This window comes from Plecotus auritus, assembly GCF_963455305.1.
Source record: "Plecotus auritus genome assembly, chromosome: 5".
Classification (NCBI taxonomy): Eukaryota; Metazoa; Chordata; class Mammalia; order Chiroptera; family Vespertilionidae; genus Plecotus; species Plecotus auritus.
The window spans coordinates 181,653,793-181,671,751 of NC_137776.1; the positions used below are offsets into that span (position 1 = coordinate 181,653,793).

At 56.8% G+C, this 17,959-nt stretch overlaps 1 protein-coding gene across 2 annotated transcripts in view; it reads left to right on the forward strand.

Moving 5' to 3' along the window:
* Window positions 1-68: 68 nt before the first annotated feature.
* The window catches only part of USP20 (ubiquitin specific peptidase 20), a 28,702-nt gene continuing 10,811 nt past the window's right edge, over window positions 69-17,959 (forward strand). Inside the window, exons 1-10 of one of the 2 annotated variants that reach the window (XM_080670060.1) lie at window positions 69-163; window positions 5,710-5,808; window positions 7,010-7,106; window positions 7,958-8,011; window positions 10,275-10,337; window positions 10,675-10,806; window positions 10,977-11,073; window positions 11,508-11,577; window positions 12,728-12,841; window positions 14,480-14,558. In XM_080670060.1, the coding sequence (XP_080526186.1) occupies window positions 7,026-7,106; window positions 7,958-8,011; window positions 10,275-10,337; window positions 10,675-10,806; window positions 10,977-11,073; window positions 11,508-11,577; window positions 12,728-12,841; window positions 14,480-14,558 (690 nt within the window). In that variant the 5' untranslated portion in view covers window positions 69-163; window positions 5,710-5,808; window positions 7,010-7,025. Of the gene's footprint in view, window positions 164-5,709; window positions 5,809-6,007; window positions 6,110-7,009; window positions 7,107-7,957; window positions 8,012-10,274; window positions 10,338-10,674; window positions 10,807-10,976; window positions 11,074-11,507; window positions 11,578-12,727; window positions 12,842-14,479; window positions 14,559-17,959 lie in introns of those variants that run through there. The other variant, XM_080670061.1, reaches the window with a different exon arrangement.

Below are 17,959 nucleotides of genomic sequence, written 5' to 3' on the forward strand. Positions count from 1 at the left end.
CGGTCTCGCACAGCCCAAATGACCACGCCCCATCGGTAGCGTAGCCATCTCCCGATTGGCGAGCCGAGGGGGAGGAGGCGGGGCGAAGCCGGCCAGGCCCCGCGACCCTGCACAGCTTAGCCTGTTTGACTGACAGGCTGCGGTGGCGCGGTTGCGAAGGCAGGTGAGTTTCTGGCTGCTGTCCGCTGGTGCAGGGGGCCGGGCCTCTCGGAGCTGGGGCGACCCCAGCCCTGCTCCTGGCCGGCGGGGGCCTGGCCCTGCCAAATGCGCTAAACACCGCGGCCAGGTGATCGGAGCCCAGGAACCCCCGGCCGCCGTCACCCTCTCCCCTCCTCCGGCCGGTGCCCTGGGGGTCCTCTGGGGTCCCGTCGGCCCACATCGAGCCCCAGGGGACTCGTTGCTTCTCCAGGACAGGGGACGCCATCTCTTTTATTCTGCCAGGGCCTGATCCAGCGTTGAAAGCATGCGTGTGGCGTCTCGGGGCGCTGACTTTTATTTCCCCTGGGTCTGGGGCCTGACATATTTTTTCCTTTAGGGACAAAAGATGACCACTTATTATTAGTGGTGGTGAATTAAAGTCCCACGCCGATTGCCCCGCTAAAAATGACCCCCCGCCATTTCTTCCTGAGGAGACGTACGTCTGATGCTTTGAACCCACTGATGTTTTTTTTGTGTTTGTGTGTGTGTGTGTGTGTGTGTGTGTGTGTGTGTGTGTTTTAGGCTTAGGGCTCCTCCGGTGTTTGCCAGCCCTTGACCTTAAGGGGCCTTGTTTTCATCCTTTGTCACTAGGACTGTCGCTCTGCCCTTGGCCCCTTCTACCCCAAGATGCTGTGAGAATTAAGTTTATTTCAAATATGGGCATCAACTAACGCCCATAGGAAATAACTAAATGCATAAGTAGTGGCTTAGAAGGCTTTAGGAACCCTTTAAATAGTAGTTTTCCTTTTCTCATTATAGGCCGGCACTTCCCTTTGAAATCGCGACCTCTTAGTAAGCGCTAACTATGTGGCAGGTACTGGGCTAAGTATTATCTCATTGAACTCTCCCAACAGGCCTATGAAGTAGATTCAGTAATTTTTCATTTTGCAAATGAGAATCTAGGGTTCAGGGAGGCAATGCGTGCCTCAGGTGACACAGCCGGAAGGTGGAGCAGGGGTCAGCCGTAGGCCCACCTCTGCAGGTTGTGCACAGGAGCGCTTCAGTGAATGTTTGCTGCAACCGCTGTGGTTGCCACCCATTGGCTGGGGGGAGGTGCTGATGGAGGCTGTTTTGGTTTCCCCTTCTGGAAGGCCATTCTGAAGCTGGGCAGCATTTCTGGAATGCCTTACTTTTTCTGGAACAGCCTCCTCTAAGATTGTTGTTCTCTTCCCTGGACTGAGACAGATGCACTCAGGACTTCTCAGAACAGCCTTTTGGCTTTGATCAAAAGCTGTTTAGTAGCTGTGTGGCCTCCAGCCAGTTACTTTACCTCTCTGAGCCTCAGTCATTCTTCCTTTAGTGATGGAGATGGAGATGGATTTAACTTCCCATATTGCCCACCCCCAGGGTGGTTATGAGGATTTAGTGAGGTCTGTTAGTATCAGTTCAGTACACGGGGCCATTCGGGCAGGGGCAAGGTGCAGGAGGGGCTGGGTGGGTAAGACCCATGAATGTCGCTGCATGTGTGTGGGAATCAGGACTTGCCCAAGGCAGGAGGAGGCTGACAGTTCTGCTTTGAGAGCCAGAAGTATGGTGGCCTCTCAGCGAATTAAGACTGGGTTAAAGGAAGGAACATATTGGGGATTTAGGGAAAATGGGGTTGCTTGGAAGTGTACTGGAGAAAAGAGGGCAGGAGGGAGAAAAAGGGTACTTGTTCTGAGGGACAGAGGGGTGCAGGTGTGTGGGGTGAGGGATGGCTAATGGGGTGAGGACCAGGTTAGGGGGTGTCCTTGTGTTGGTGGGGGGCTTGGCAGCGTCACCTTTCCCGTCCTGAGGAACTTGGCTCCTGGCTGGGAGGAGGATGTAGCCAGAACCTCCAGGAAAATGATGAGTAATGGGCACCTGAGGCCTGGCCTCGGCAGCTGGTGCCAGACCCGGATGTACCGCCTGCCAGCCTGCGTCCCTGGGGAGGCACTTCCCTGTCACTCAGTGCAGGCCCCAGGGGGAAGAAGTGCCTGCCCTCATTCAGGACTAAGCGTCTTGGAAGGCTCGCCCGGCCCTGAATGGATGGGCTCTTTGCAGACTTACCAGCCTGCCTCCTTTCCTCCCGCTCTCTCATCCCCAAGAGGAGAGGCAGGCAGGTCTGGTGGGTCAGGAGGGAGAGGTGCTCTGGGGTCGCTGTGGTGAAGGTACCACCCCTCTGGCTGGCATTTTGGGCACCAGCTCTGGGGCAGGCACTTCACTGACTCCCAGCAGCACAGCCGACAGCTGTTCTCAAGAGGGCCTGTTTCCACCCTGGCTGGTTTGGCTCAGTGGATAGAGCATCGGCCTGTGGACTGAAGGGTCCTGGGTTCGATTCCAGACAAGGGCGCATGCCTGGGTTGTGGACTCAATCCCCAGTAGGGGGCGTAGGAGGCAGCTGATCAATGATTCTCTCTCATCATTGATGTTTCTTTTTTTTTTAATATATTTTATTGATTTTTTTACAGAGAGGAGAGAGAGGGATAGAGATTAGAAACATCGATGAGAGAGAAACATCAATCAGCTGCCTCCTGCACACCTCATACTGGGGTTGTGCCCGCAACCAAGGTACATGCCCTTGACCGGAATCGAACCCGGGACCCTTGAGTCCGCAGGCCGATGCTCTATCCACTGAGCCAAACCGGATAGGGCTCATCATTGATGTTTCTATCTCTCTCTCCCTCTTTCTTTCTCTCTGAAATCAATAAATATATATATATATAAAATATTAAAAAAGACTTCACACTGTCACTTTACATTAAAAATAACAAGAGGGCCTGTTCCCAGGCTCCATTCTCTCAGCAGTGCCGGTTTCTTTCCCTTTCGGTCTTTATTAAATGCCTACTGTGTGCACTCCATTTATGTGCACAGAGGGCGGGGTGGGAAAGCCTGGAGGCAGACAGGCCTGGCTCACTGCCAGCTCTGTCACTTCCTTGCTGTGTGGCCTTGGGCAAGTGCTTTCCATCTCAGAGCCTCCCTCCGTCGTTACCTGAGAGCATGTAGGTGTGCATCGCGCCTGGCCCAGAGCAGGTGCTGGGTCCTGGCGCTCCTGCTGTTCAGTTAGGGTTACCTTTTCTAAAAGACCCCTCCCTGCTCCACCTTAAGTGAGAGAAAAGGAATCTTTTAAAAGCCTCTATTTTGAGAAAAAGATTAAACCTACAGAAAAGTTACAAAAATAATAGAATGAAATCCCTTTCATACCCTTCATCTAGGATTCACCAATTATTAATATTTTAGCCCTATTTACTCTATATATGTCATATACTCATTATCATCATCATCATTATTATTGCTGATTCATTTAAGAGTAAGTTGCAGGTATCATGACTCTTTACCCCTAAATATTTCAGGGGCAATTATCTTCAACCAAGGACATTATAACATATAACCGGAAAACTGTTTCTATCTTCTGGAACTTTAATGTTCATATAATACCATATTAGTCTGTTAGGGCTGTCATAAAGTACCACAGACGGGGTGACCTAAACAACAGAAATGTATTTTCTCACAGTTCTGGGGTCTGGAAGTTCAAGATCAAGGTGTCAAGAGATTTGGTGCCTGGCCAGCATGGCTCAGTGGCTGAGTGTCGACCTATGAACCAGGAGGTCACTGTTTGATTCCTGGTCAGGACACATGCCCAGGTTGCAGGCTCAATCCCCAGTGTGGGGCATGCAGGAGGCAGCCAATCAATGATTCTTTCTTGTCATTGATGCTTCTATCTCTCTTTTCCTCTCCCTTCCTCTCTGAAATAAATCAATCAATCAATATATATATATATATATATATATATATATATATATTTATTTATTTATTTTTTATTTTTTATTTTTTATTTTTTTTAAAGAGAGATTTGGTTTCTTCTGAGGCCTCTTTCCTGGGCTTGTTGTCGGCCACCTGCTTGCTGTGTTCTCACAGGGTCTTTCCTTTCTCGGTGCCTCCTTAAGTGTCCAAATTTCCTTCTCTTAGAAGGATACCAGTCAGACTGGATTCAGGCACTCTAGACCTCATTTGAACCTAATTGCCTCTTTAAGGACCCTGTCTCCAGATAAGATTACATTCTGAGGTGCCGGGGATTAGAGCTTTAATATGTAAATTTTTGGGGTACAATTCAATCCACAGCAAACACTGTCATCTAGTATCTAACCCAATCCGTCAGTTGCCCCACTAATACCCTTTACCTCATTAACCCAGGTCCCAATTTAGTCCTGTCTCTGGTGCCTTATCTGGAACAGTGTCTCAGCCTGCGCTGAGAAAGGGAATCAGGTTGTCGGAAGCAGACGTGCTGGCTGCCTAGGGACAGGACAGACAGCTGTTGGCTTCATTCCCTGGGGTTCTGCTTCCTGGCTTTACTTTGATGTCAGAAGCTCTAGGAGGTGAGCTTGGATCTTAGAAAGCAGCCGGGAGAATCAGACCCGCCATGCACCAGTCACCTGCTGGGTGTCACACTTGGTCGACGTCGTACGTTTCTTGGCTGGGCTGGTCGGCCTGGGTGCCCTGGGCAATGGAGCCCCCAGTGAACAGCTGATGAAAGGTGCCCCTTGGCACGTGACTTACAGTCCGACCAACCTGGTTCCTGATTTCTAAAGCATGATCAGTAACACAAGTTACAGTGCTGAATGTTTTTTGAGCATTCTTTTGGTTTTTTGTTTTTTTTAATTGATTTCAGAGAGGAAGAGAGAAGGAGAGAGAGAGAAAGAAACATCAGTGGTGAGAGAATCATTGATCGGCTGCCTCCTGCAGGCCCCACATTGGGGATCGAGCCCGGTGCCCTGACCGGGAATTGAACCGTGACCTCCTGGTTGCTAGGTCGATGCTCAGCCACTGAGCCACGCTGGCCGGGCTTTTTTGAGCATCTTGCTGTGCAGATAAATGCAAACTCAGAGCCACCCTGAACCTCCATGGGATCAGAAGTCATTGCCCTTCTTGTGCATCGTCTCCCCGCCCTCCTATGGCTGTCTTTGTCCCACTTCATGGACGAGGACACTGAGGATTGAGTGACTTCTCTAGAGACACACAGCTTGCAAGCGATGAGAGCAAGGACCCAAAAGCAGGGCTGGCCGTCTCTGTCCCTGTCCTCTCTGTCTCCCTCTTTGAAGTGCCTGCATCTGGAAGACTGTGGCCCAGCCAGGAAGGCAGCAGTGGTGACGTGTGCCTGGAGCCTGTGGGTCAAGCATGTCAAATGCGCAGCCCTCGGCCGCGTGCCTCGTTTATTTGGCCCGTGTTATCCTTTGAGTTTGACATGCTTGCTGTAGTTGCTCAAGACTTGGGGGTCAGGAGTTCTGAGCAGCACAGGGTCTCGTTGGGAGGCTCAAAGGATGATCGGAGGGTCCCAGAGGCTTGTGCAGAGGGACTGAGCCTCTCGTCCTGGCAGCCACAGGGAGCAGCAGTTGGAGAGGCCCCTGGCCCTCTCCTGCAGATCCTTGAAGGTGTCTCCGCTCAGAATCACAAAGGCCATGGCCAGCAGTGACTGGTGAAGGGCCCTGGCCCGGGGGTCGGTGCTGAGTGACTTTAAAACAACGGAACTACCTGAAGTACCCGTTTGTCCCCCAGGTTCCCTGCCAGAGGCCTCGCGCTCCAGCCCACCACGGGCGGCTGTGGACAGAGAATGTGGAGATCGGCTGCTTCTTGGGGGTGTCGCTGTCCGCAGAGGTAGGCCGCAGGCTCCCCACTCAGGTGTGGCCCTTAGGCACAGGTCAAGGAGGGAGATGGATTTTTCTTTTTCGGTGAATAATGGAATTGTGTTTATGTTTTTCTTTTTTTTCTTTTTTTCTTTTTTTCTTTTTTGAAGTCCTCATTTAGAAAAACAAACACGAATGAAATGATGTGATATCTGAGGTTGAGAGGAAGCAGAGAAAGCCGGCCATGAACTAATTGTTGGAGCTGGGTGGTGGGCCCGTGGGAGTGCATTGCGCGCTAGTTCTGTCGATTTCCGCCCGGGTTTGCATTTCCAGTAAGTTAGAGGGAATGAGAGTAGGGGCTAAGAGTCCGACGGACTTGGGTTCTAGCCCTCCTGCCCGTGAGGCCCGGACAAGAAGGAGCCCCTTCCCAGCCTGTGAAACTGGGCTGACCACCGCTGCCTCAGAGACCGCTGGGGAAGGTTTTGGGTTAAAAAAATTACTTTTTATTTTTTATTGATTTCAGAGAGAGAAAGAGGGAGAGAAGGATAGAAACATCAGTGAGGAGAGAGAATCATTGATCGGCTGCCTCCTGCACCCCCGCTACTGGGGATCGAGCCCACAACCCGGGCATGTGCCCTGACCTGACCGGGAATCGAACCATGACCTCCTGGTTCATAGGTTGATAACTCAAGCACTGAGCGACCCCAGCCGGGCGCTGGGGAAGTTTTTGAGGAAATGATGCGTGCGAAGCTCTTAGTCTGGTACCTGGCATCTAATCCGCACCAGCAGCTCCTGTTCGGGCTGGGAGTCTGAGACGCCGGGCTGACCATTTGGGAGGGGCCTGGGGTCCACCTCCCTCCAGTGGACACAGGGCCCCTGCCTTTCATGAGACCAGTACCCAGCCCCCTCAGTGGACCACATCTTGGTGTGTCTGTAGCTCAGTAGCACAGCCAGGAAGGTGGCATCGGCGCAACCCGCAGGGCTGACGGGGCTCTCAGATCCTCACACAGCCATTGGGAATGCCCCGGCAGCCCCGGGGGAGGTGTTCTCCTCACCCCGCTTCCCAGCAAGGAGAGTGAGGCTCGGAGAAGTTAACTAGCTCCCCTCGCTCACCGGCTGATGGGGTGGCTGAGCTGGGACTCAAGGCCAAGGTCCTGCCCTTCCCCACTGGCCTCCCCGCCTCCCTTTGGCAGTGGCTGCCGTGTCTAACCTGGGACTCTGTGTTCCTGCAGGTGAGACCAGGCCAGCATGGGGGACGCCAGGGACCTTTGCCCTCACCTGGACTCCTTAGGGGAGGTGACCAAAGACGACTTGCTGCTCAAATCTAAGGTAAAGGCTCAGACATGGTGGGGCCAAGGCCCACGCTCAGGGCCTCTGGATTTCCGGGGACAAGCGTGCCTGAAGCAGCAGCAGAGCTGCCTTCCCACCAGCCTCGCCCGTCTTCTATCTAAGAGGCAAGGCTGGCGTCTGCTTGGAGGCCTTCCAAGCGCCAAGTCCCAGCAGCCAGCAGCCGCCCCTCTCCCAGTCCATCTGGGAGCACGGACGCTCTGTCCATTTGCTGCCGAGCACATGTCACTTTGCTGGCATCCCATTAATTTGGACTGAGCCCCATGATCACGGGGGTGGGAGTGGGGGTGAGAAAGCCTGCAGCTGGCTGGCTGAGCGCTCAGCCCCGATCCATGCATCTGTTACTCGGGCCAGAAGGGGAGACACAGGTAGACAGGGAGAAGGCTCCATCACCCGGACCACCAGCCACCTGGTGTCTTCTGGGCTCAACAAAGGCATTGGTCTCCTCATTTGTTCCAGACTCTGCGAAGTCACAGGCGTGCACAGCCCAGACCACCCCTTTTCATGGAGCCCGGAGCCTAGATGGGAGCCAGGGAAGAGTAGAGGTGTGATGGGATTGCAGAGTCAGGGGTCAAAGGTTCAAATGATATCATTGAACGTGTCTGCAGGCACATCGTAAAACACAGTTCAAACACTGAGGTGTGAAATGGGAACTGGATCTAGACTAGGGGGCTGCCGAGGGCCCTCGCGAGGCAAACAGGGCCTTCGAGCCGAGGCACGTGGGGCTCGGGAGTCAGCAGAGGCCGGTGTGTGCTCCCCCAGCTGGAGTGGGCCGGGCTCCGGGGGGTCTCCACGGCCCGTCACCTCTGCTGCTTCTCCTTCATCCCGCGCAGGGAACCTGTCAGTCGTGCGGTGTTTCTGGGCCGAACCTGTGGGCCTGTCTCCAGGTAAGGGCTCCTTGCGGGTGCCGGGGCGTGAACATCCGTCCCCCATGCGGGTCCTTGGGTGGTGACAAAGGGCATGGATGTCTCAGGGGCGGGTCCCAAGCTAAGAGGGCCCCAGAGGCAGCGAGCCCCTGGCTGGCTGCCTTGGCAGCCATTAAAAATGACATGAGGGGCCCTGGCCGGTGTGGCTCAGTGGATAGAGCATCAGCCTGTGGACCAAAGGGTCCCGGGTTCAATTCCGGTCAAGGGCACATACCTCCGTGGCAGGCTCCTCCCCGGCCCAGGCCCTGGTCGGGCACGTGCAGGAGGCAACCAATCGATGTGTTTCTCACATCGATAGTTCTTTTTGTCTTCCCCTCTCTTCCACTCTCTCTAAAAATCAATGGAAAAATATCCTCGGGTGAGGATTAAAAAAATGAAAGTAAGAAAAAAAATGATAAGAGGGAAAAGCAGGTGGGAGAAGATTCTGGACCAGACAGTCCAGTGTACATGAGAGGCAGGATTCTCTCGTGCAGGTGCCCGTGAGCCTTGTGTGGGCATCTGGCTCAGGGCCCTGGCACTTTTAGTAGCAGCCCGTCGCATACAGTGGGGCCCACGACACCGATGACTGTCCACCTCATGGTGTTGGGGTAGAATTTGGCTTAGCAGGGTGTGTGGCCATAGACAATATCCAGTAAAACCTGGTCGTGTTTGATTATTATTGTTTATTAAAGAGACTAACAGTTTTCATTATGGAAAATGGTATCAAGTTTCCTCAAAAAATTAAATAGGGAACTGCCATTTGCCCCGTGCCCCCACTTCTAGGGATGTACCCCAAGAAACACCAAATACGAGTCAGAAAGAACATATATACACCCCTGTGTTCATAGCAGCGTTATTTACAGTAGTTAAGATCTGTTAACAGCCCAAGTGCCCATTAGTAGACAAGTGGATAAGAAGCCGTGGTGCGTTTACACCAGGGAATGCTATGCAGCAGTAAAAAAGAAGGATCTCTTACCCCTGAGACAGCCTGGAGGGACCTGGAGAGTATCACGCTGAGTGAAATAAGTCAGTCAGAGAAAGACAAGAATCACATGATCTCACTCATACGTGGAATCTAAGTAACAAAATAAACTGATGAACGGAGTGGATCCAGGGACATGGACGCAGGGAGCGGAGTGGGGAATCTCGGAGGGAAGGGGGGGAGGGTGGGTGGGTGGGAGGTAATCAACCGAGGAGCTTGTGTGCATGGATGCATGGCCCGTGGCCATGGACAGTGGGGTGCTGAAGGCCTGGGGCAGGGGGGATGGGGGCGGGCTGGAGGGGGTCAATGGGGAAAAAGGGGGACATAAGTAATACTTCCAACAAAAAAGATTTAAATAAAAAACAAAACAAAAAAAGACTTAACAGTTTCAGTGGGTGGTAGAATTATGGGTACTTTTAACTTTTTCTCTAATTTTATAGTATTTTTCAAAATTTTTACACATATGTGTTTTAAAATCATACTAAAATGACTATTACTTAAAATTTCTTTAAAATAAATACAAGTAGGAGAAAAAGGCAACTTGAGGGCTGAGAACAGCTCAAGCCTTCCCAGAAGACAGGGTCCCCGCGGAACTGCAGCCACTCAGCATAAAGTAGATTTTGGGGCCTGGTCTGGGCGCCAGGGCGGCGGTGGGGGGCGGGAGGGGGGGCGCAGCAGGAAGTGCGAGACACAGTCCTACCTCCTTGGAGCCCCAGTCCCCCAAAGAGACAGGTACAGAACCTCATCTGGAAGTCCCCAGCCTGTGTAGGGCTGACCCCGGGGACACCCCCAGGCGCTCCGGTGGGGAAGCTGCCTCCGCTGGGTGTGGAGAGGCGCTCGGGCTGGGCCGAGGTGGATGGAGAGATTTGGGGGAGGAGAGGGCATGACCAAAGGCCGGGTCATCGGGGCCATGCTGGCCACATGGCGGGTACCTGGGACACACCGGCCCCACCGCCTCCGCCATCCAGCATCCCCCCCAGAAATGTGGGTCCCAGTCACCGGCCCCTCAGGAACGGGATGGACAAGGGGCACGTGGAGGCAGAGAGGGTCTGTGCCCAGGACTAGCGGTGGCCCTGCGGGGCTTTTTGCGGGAGCGCAGTAGCCCAGGCGCCCTGCCTGCCTCACTCAGACACAAGGCCATTCGGGGAGCTTGAGGGTGTCCCCGTGTTCCTGCAGGCAGGGCCTCCCTGTTGGGCGGAGGTGGGGGACACGGCTGGTGCACCCTCTTGGCCAGCCCCCACCCACTCTCCTCCCCTCTCCCAGGTGGCCTGCCCCTACGTTGGCTGCGGAGAATCCTTCGCCGACCACAGCACCATCCATGCGCAGGTGAGTGGCGGCCGGGGCAGAGGCAGGGGCTGGCGGTCAGACGGCCCAGAGCTCCCAGCCCAGCCCAGCCGCCTCCCAGCTCCCCCTGGGCCTCCGAGGCTGTGTCTGTAAAATGGGAACGATCATAGCAAAGACGCAGGAACTAATGTGGTGCCCGCTCATGCTGCCTCGGGCAGCCCCACATCCTGCTGGAGGGTGAGCAGACCCGCTCCAGGCCGCTGTCCCCACGGGCCTGTGCTGAGAGCTGAGCTGAGAGCTGAGAGCCAGGCGGCCCCCATGCGGGACTGGCTCCCCCGGGCCAGTGCCTCCTGGGCCTGATTTTGGATCTTGCCTCCAGGCACAGAAGCACAACCTGACCGTGAACCTGACCACGTTCCGGGTGTGGTGTTACGCCTGCGAGAAGGAGGTGTTCCCGGAGCAGCGGCTGGCCGCTCCCCTGCCGGCCGCCTCACCCCGACTCTTCGAGCAGGTGAGGGGTGCTGTGGGGTCCCTTTGGGTGGTTGCACGTGTTGAGGGCGTGGCAGTGTGACCCTGCTGGAGGCTGGGCCGCTGGACTTCTTTCTCCGGCGGCACATGAGCCTCCCACTCACCCCTCGGCCCCCTCACCCCTCTTTCTCTCTTTCTGGGTCTTGAACTCAGGACTCTCCGCTGCCCTCCCACCCTCTGAAAGCCGTCCCCATTGCCGTGGCCGACGAAGGGGAGTCCGAGTCAGAGGACGATGACCTGAAACCTCGAGGTAACGGCCCCGATCAGGGGTGCTTGTGGGCCGGGCCGGGCCGCCGCTCTGGGCAGGGCGCGCACCGGGCACGGGCCGAGTGCCGGATGCCACACAGTGTGCTGGCTTCCCTTGGCGTGCAGCCACCGGCCAAGTCCCAGAGGCCCGGCCCTCCTGCCCCGTCTCCCCGTGTGGCCCCGGGAAGGCGGCCCCTCTGCACGGCCCGTGGCTGGACTGTGCGGGCGGTGGGTGGGCGGGTGGGGGCACAGTTGTCCCGTGCGATGCACTCAGGTCATCATAGCCGGTGAGCAGGAACCACATTACCTTACTTGGCGGACTCTGGGGGGAACACCAGCCCCGTATCCTCCCCTGGCGTCCCGGCGGCTCATCTCCGTGTGAGTGAGGGTCCCTGGCGGGGCAGGCGCTCACCTCCCTCCCCGGCACGTTGATTCCAGGCCTCACGGGCATGAAGAACCTGGGGAACTCCTGCTACATGAACGCCGCCCTGCAGGCCCTGTCCAACTGGTAGGTTGTCACCTCCCCTGCGAGGGGGCCGGAGCTGTGCCCGGGACCCCGGAGGTAGCAGCAGCACCCCCAAGCTGTGCTGCATATGCCCACGGGCGCCTGTATATGGATACACATCAAAACCCCTAAAAACAAACAAACAAACAGACACCCCTAAAAGCACGCATGCACTGTGACCCAGTGATCCCGCTACCGAATGCAGGGAAAGGAGATCGCAGGTGTGGAGGGAGGGGTGTGGGCAGGACGCGCCTCACCCTGTGGTTTACGGGGAACAACTTAAAGGTCCGGGGAGTCTGGGAGGATGTGCCCCCGTCTTTGGAGCAGCTATCCTCACGTGAGAGGGTTCAGGTCGATGATCATTGTTTGCTGATCCGTGTTTTCTAGTTTTTCTTCGGGGAATGTCTGCTTCTGTGGAATGAAATCAGTTTTAAAAGCATAAGGAAAAGGCGGGTAGGGGAGATGTCTTCAGGCTCAGGAAGTTTCCAGAGAGCGGGGGACGGGAGGGGCAGGTGCCGCTGCTCTCTCACTCACACAACCAGCACTAACGTGGGGGCTCCCCTCCCCTGGGAGAGGAAAGGGCTGCATGAGTCGAGCGGGTGCCGGGAGGGGCAGGTGCCGCTGCTCTCTCACTCACACAACCAGCCCTAACATGGGGGCTCCCCTCCCCTGGGAGAGGAAAGGGCTGCATGAGTCCGCCAGGGCCGCAGAGCGAAGCGCCACGGCCCGGGGCTTAGACAACGGCACGCCGTTCCCCCTCAGCGCCGGGGCTGCCCGTCCAACCAAGGCGTGGGCAGGGCTGGCCCTCCGAGGCCTCTGCCTGACCTCCCGAGACGGCTCCCCCCCAGTGCTGCTGCCTCCAATCCCCGCTTCTCAGGAGGGAGCCAGTCACCGCGGGCCAGGCCCACCCCGATGACCCTGGTTTCACGGAACCACCTTTGTAAAGGCCTTCCAAATACAGTCACTTTCTGAGGCGCGGGGGTTAGGACTCCAGCACAGAAATCTGGGGGGACCGATCCAGCCCACACCCGGCGGGATCCTTCTCATCGTCTGCCCGGGAGGCCCTGGCCTCTCCTCCCAGCTTTCTCACCGTTGCCCCGCTCCCCTGCTCCCCTGCTTCTCTCCCCTGACCTGGCCCACGCCCCGTCCCCAGCCCTCCGCTGACCCAGTTCTTCCTGGAGTGTGGCGGCCTGGTGCGCACGGACAAGAAGCCCGCCCTGTGCAAGAGTTACCAGAAGCTGGTGTCCGAGGTCTGGCACCGGAAACGGTGAGTGACAGCCTGGACTTGGGCAGCCGTGTGGGGGCCGGATAGCCTCTCCGCCGCCGCATCGAGCGCTTCCTATGCACCCGGCCCTCCTGGCGCTTGCCACCTCTACCCCCGGCAACGCTTAAGGCCGCCCCGCGAGGCGGAAATCATCGCCAGCTATTTTACACACGGGGGAAGCCGAGGTTCGGAGAGGTCGAAATAGCTTGCTCAAGGTCACAGCTACGAGAGATGGAGCTGGAATTTGAACCTGGTGCCGATCCAGCCGGCAGCCACTTTCACACGTGTGTGCCGAGGCCCAGACACCCATCGTGACCGCCTAGGTCTCAGCCACGACCGCACGTGGGAAGGAACCTCATAGGTGGCAGCGGGCGCTTTCACTCCGGGAAATGAACTTACAGGCCAGAAGCTTGGATTAGACCCGTTTCTCCAGAAAAAGTCAAAACTGGAAATAATTTAAAATGAGAGCATAGAAATATATTAAGTGTAGAAGCGGATGACAAAGCAATATGATGCAAAAGTAAAAAATACATATAAAACAGAAAAAAACACAAAGCAGTAGGATGCAATACAACTCCAATGTTGTAAGAAGCCAGGTTTGCTTAAGTATATACATCGAATGTATGTATCTATTTTCATGGGAAAATCTAGAAACCTTAATGTAGCTGTCCCGGGGGGGTCATGTTTCCTGGTTAGGCGTTGCTGAAGTTTTAGATTTTTCTCTTTGTTTGTGTTACTTTTCCGTTACAGCCCACATTGTGTTACATTAGCGTCAGGTGTACACGTAGTGCTCAGGCCCTTACATGACTCAGGGTGATCCCCTGACGTCTCCAGCCCGCCCGGCACCGCAGCTACTTAGTACTGACTGACTGTATCCCTGTGCCGTCCCCGAGTCTCCAGTAACGCACGTGTGTTACCTCTGAGATGAAACAGCTTTAAAGTAGGCTTGTCATGGACTAGCGGGCCTCGGCGCCTTCCAGGCAGGAGCCCTCGCCTGGTGTAGCTATGACTTGATATTTTCCTTCTTCTTTTTTTAATATTTTTTATTGATTTTTTACAGAGAGGAAGGGAGAGAGAGATAGAAACATCGACGAGAGAGAAGCATCGATCAGCCGCCTCCTGCACAGGGGGTGTGCCTGCAACCAAGGTACATGCCCTTGACTGGAATCGAACCTGGGACCCTTCAGTCCCCAGGCCGACGCTCTATCCAGTGAGCCAAACCAGCTAGGGCCTTTTTTTTTTTTTTAATATATTTTATTAATTTTTTACAGAGAGGAAGGTAGAGGGATAGAGAGTTAGAAACATCGATGAGAGAGAAACATTGACCAGCTGCCTCCTGCACACTCCCCACTGGGGATGTGCCCGCAACCAAGGTACATGCCCTTGACTGGAATCGAACCTGGGACCCTTCAATCCGCAGGCCGATGCTCTATCCACTGAGCCACACCAGTTAGGGTGACCTTTTGCTTCTTGACCGTGGAGATGTGTGAGCCTGCTGGGGCTCCTGGCGGGTCACCACCCCCCAAAGGCGTGGTAAACCCCTCCCTGAGTCTGGCCCCCCACTGCTGGCCGCCTGTCACCCTTTAGGGGATGGGGATCCCAGGCGGGCCACTGGCACTAATGGGTCTGGTTTTCCTACAGCCCAAGCTACGTGGTTCCCACCAGCCTGTCCCACGGGATCAAGTTGGTCAACCCGATGTTCCGAGGCTACGCCCAGCAGGTAGGCATCTGAGCGGCCCGGGGACACCCAGGGCCATTATCTACCAGGCCTGGCTTTGAAGCCAAGACCAGCGTGGGGAGCGCGGCAGAGGCCGAGCGCTGTGGGTGGGCCCCCTCACCGCCGAGCCCTCCCAGCAGCCTGCTGCTGTCCTCCCCACATGGCCGCTGGGGAGACTGGGGCTCAGGGCCGCACCCCTGCCCGGGTTCCACGGCTGGTACGTGTGGAGGGAACCTGGGCGCAGGCGGTCTAGCTGCAGAGTCCGCCTCAGCCCTGCGTTCAGGCAGCACGTGGCTGCTCCTTTCCCGAACCTCGGGCAAGGTCCGTGTTTATTAAAGTAAACAGCTGATTCCACGTTTTGTAAACCTAAAGAACCCCTCTGAAACCGGTATCTTCTGTGGCATAAATCACGGGGCCGCGATGAAGCACAATGGCCCTCGCTGGTTTGGCTCGGGGGACAGAGCATTGGCCTGGGAAGGATCCCGGGTTCGCTTCAGGGTTTGATGTATCCTTTTTGTTTTTTAATTTTTTTAAAGTTGATTTCAGAGAAGAAGGGAGAGGGAGAGAGAAGGAGGAACATCAATGATGAGAGAGAATCATTGGTTGGCTGCCTCCTGCAGACCCCCCACTGGGGATTGAGCCTACAACCCAGGCACGTGTTTGACCAGGAATCGAACTCTGACCTCCTGGTTTATAGGTCGATGCTCAATCACTGAGCCAGGCCAGCCGGGCTCATCATTGATGTTTCTTTTATTTATTTATTTTTAAATATGATTTTTAAAAAATATACGTTTTTATTCATTTCAGAGAAGGAGAGAGAGAAACATCAATGATGAGAGAGAATCATTGATCAGCTGCCTCCTGCATGTCCCCTACTGGGGATTGAACCCACAACCAGGACATGTGCCCTTGACTGTAATTGAACCCGGGACTCTTCAGTCCCCAGTCCGGCACTCTATCCACTGAGCCAAACCAGCTGGGGTTCATCATTGGTGTTTCCATCTCTCTCTCTTCCTCTCTGAAATCAATAAAAACATAGATTTTTAAAAATGACAAAGCAGAATGCAGCCACATACATACCTCAGCCCTGAGCCGGCGGGGGTCCAGGTCCCGGCCCCACAGCTGAGCTTTCACCGCTGGGCTTGCCTGGCTGCTGTTCCTGCTGCCCGAACGTGGCGGGGGTGGGGGGGTGGCCAGAAACAGCAGCGGTCAAGTGAGGGGTGCCTTCAGACCGCCCGCCCGCCCTGCCGCTCATCCCCTCCCAGGGTGAGGGCTGCTGGGCCTTCCTCCCCTCACACCCTCAGCTGTTCGAACGCCAGGCTCCTGACTGGGAAGCCCGTGCTGCCTGAACACCACCCTTTCTGGAGAGTGATGATGTCCACACAGCGATCAAAACCCAGCACCCTAGTGGACGGGGCTGCAGGGCACCCTGGTGGACGGGGCTGCAGGGCCGGGACGCGCTGCGCATGTGGGCCTCGTTGGGCTCTGTGGGCAGAGGGGGGACCGTGCGGGGCCAGGGCAGCCAGCACCTCCTAAGGGGACTGAGGCATTTGTTAAGTGGTCACCACAGGTACAGCCCCGCGTCTCCCCAGCGCTCTCTGACAGGGGCCCTGCCTCACCCCATGGAGTAGTAAGGCGCCGAGGCTCAGGGAGGTTCTGCAGGGCGTCCAGGTCACACAGCACCTGGTGGCAGGGGTGGGATCAGGCCTCGCTGAGCCGTCCCATCCCTCGGGGCACCCTCCTGCTGTACAGGCGCGGCCTGGCCCTCGGGCTCTCCGCGAGGACCCGGTGGAGCAGGCCACTCGGCTGCTGCCTGGCATCCACCGGCGCCGGGACAGTTCTGAGTCTGAAGCGTAGACGCACGGAGGGCTCTCGAGGCCGGGGTGCTGCCACGCTCTCCCGTGGCTTGAGATTTTGGCACCGAGCACTTTTGTTAAAAGGAAGGGCAGTAGATGGTGTGTGGAGGGCCTGCTTCTTAACCTCCCAGTGCCCCGACAGAGGACACGTCTCCTCCCTCCCGAATGCGAGACAGGTGGTGTTCACTTCTCTGATCTTTGAGTTCGGCATTTTGACCAAGGAAATCTTCGTCCGGCCCTCCCTTCCCTGCTGGAGCCCAGAGAATGAGGCCCCTCCCAGGTCCCCCGTGAGGCTTTGGGTGCCTGGCTGGGTCTGGCCACTGTGTGGTGCCTGCCTCGTGTGCTCAGGAGTTGGGAAGGAGAGGACAGGGAGCGGGGGGCGGGGGCGGGGGGGGGCTACTCTGACACCGGGTCAGGGACTGCGAGGGACAGAACTGGACTTTGAACCCAGGAGCCCAGCATGGCACCAAGTGCGCCCTCCCCCACCTGCTTTGAGACCTATTAAAGCACCTCCTGTGTGCACGCTGCTCGGCAGGGCTCAGGGCTCAGGGCTGCCCTGGCTTCCCGCTGGGCTGGCGAGAGGATAGAAGCGTGAATACTGTCATTGGAGATCTGAAGTGAGAGCTTAGTCCCAGTCTTGCCTGGGTCTGTGGGAGGTACATCCTGTCCTGCCGCAGGGAAGGCGGGGCCTCGCAGGGAAGGTGGGGCCGGGGCAGGACTGGGAGAGCAGGGAAGGCGGGGCCTCGCAGGGAAGGCGGGGCCTGGGCAGGACTGGGAGAGCAGGGAAGGCGGGGCCTCGCAGGGAAGGTGGGGCCGGGGCAGGACTGGGAGAGCAGGGAAGGCGGGGCCTCGCAGGGAAGGCGGGGCCTGGGTAGGACTGGGAGCGCAGGGAAGGCGGGGCCTCGCAGGGAAGGTGGGGCCGGGGCAGGACTGGGAGCGCAGGGAAGGTGGGGCCTGGGCAGGACTGGGAGAGCAGGGAAGGCGGGGCCGGGGCAGGACTGGGAGAGCAGGGAAGACGGGGCCTCGCAGGGAAGGTGGGGCCGGGGCAGGACTGGGAGAGCAGGGAAGGTGGGGCCTGGGCAGGACTGGGAGCGCAGGGAAGGCGGGGCCTCGCAGGGAAGGCGGGGCCGGGGCAGGACTGGGAGAGCAGGGAAGGCGGGGCCTCGCAGGGAAGGCGGGGCCTCGCAGGGAAGGCGGGGCCTCGCAGGGAAGGCGGGGCCGGGGCAGGACTGGGAGCGCAGGGACACCAGAGGCCTGGCCTGCAGGTGGTGGTGCTCCCTGCGGAACTCAGCTGAGCCCTCCTGTGTCCCTGTCACCGTCCTTCTTTCATGGGCGCCCCGCCTGCCCCAGTGTCCCCTCCTTTAAGGAGCAAGGTGACCCCCACTGGCTAAACGTGACACCTGTGCTCCCCAGATGAGTGGGAAGCAGAACAACAGGTGAAGAGCCCCAGCTGGGAGCCAGATGGATCTGGGCTCTGCCACCTGACAGCTGCTCGACGGGGAGGCCCAGCTGCTCCGAGCCTCTGTGTACTCAGCAGAAGGGGGTTAG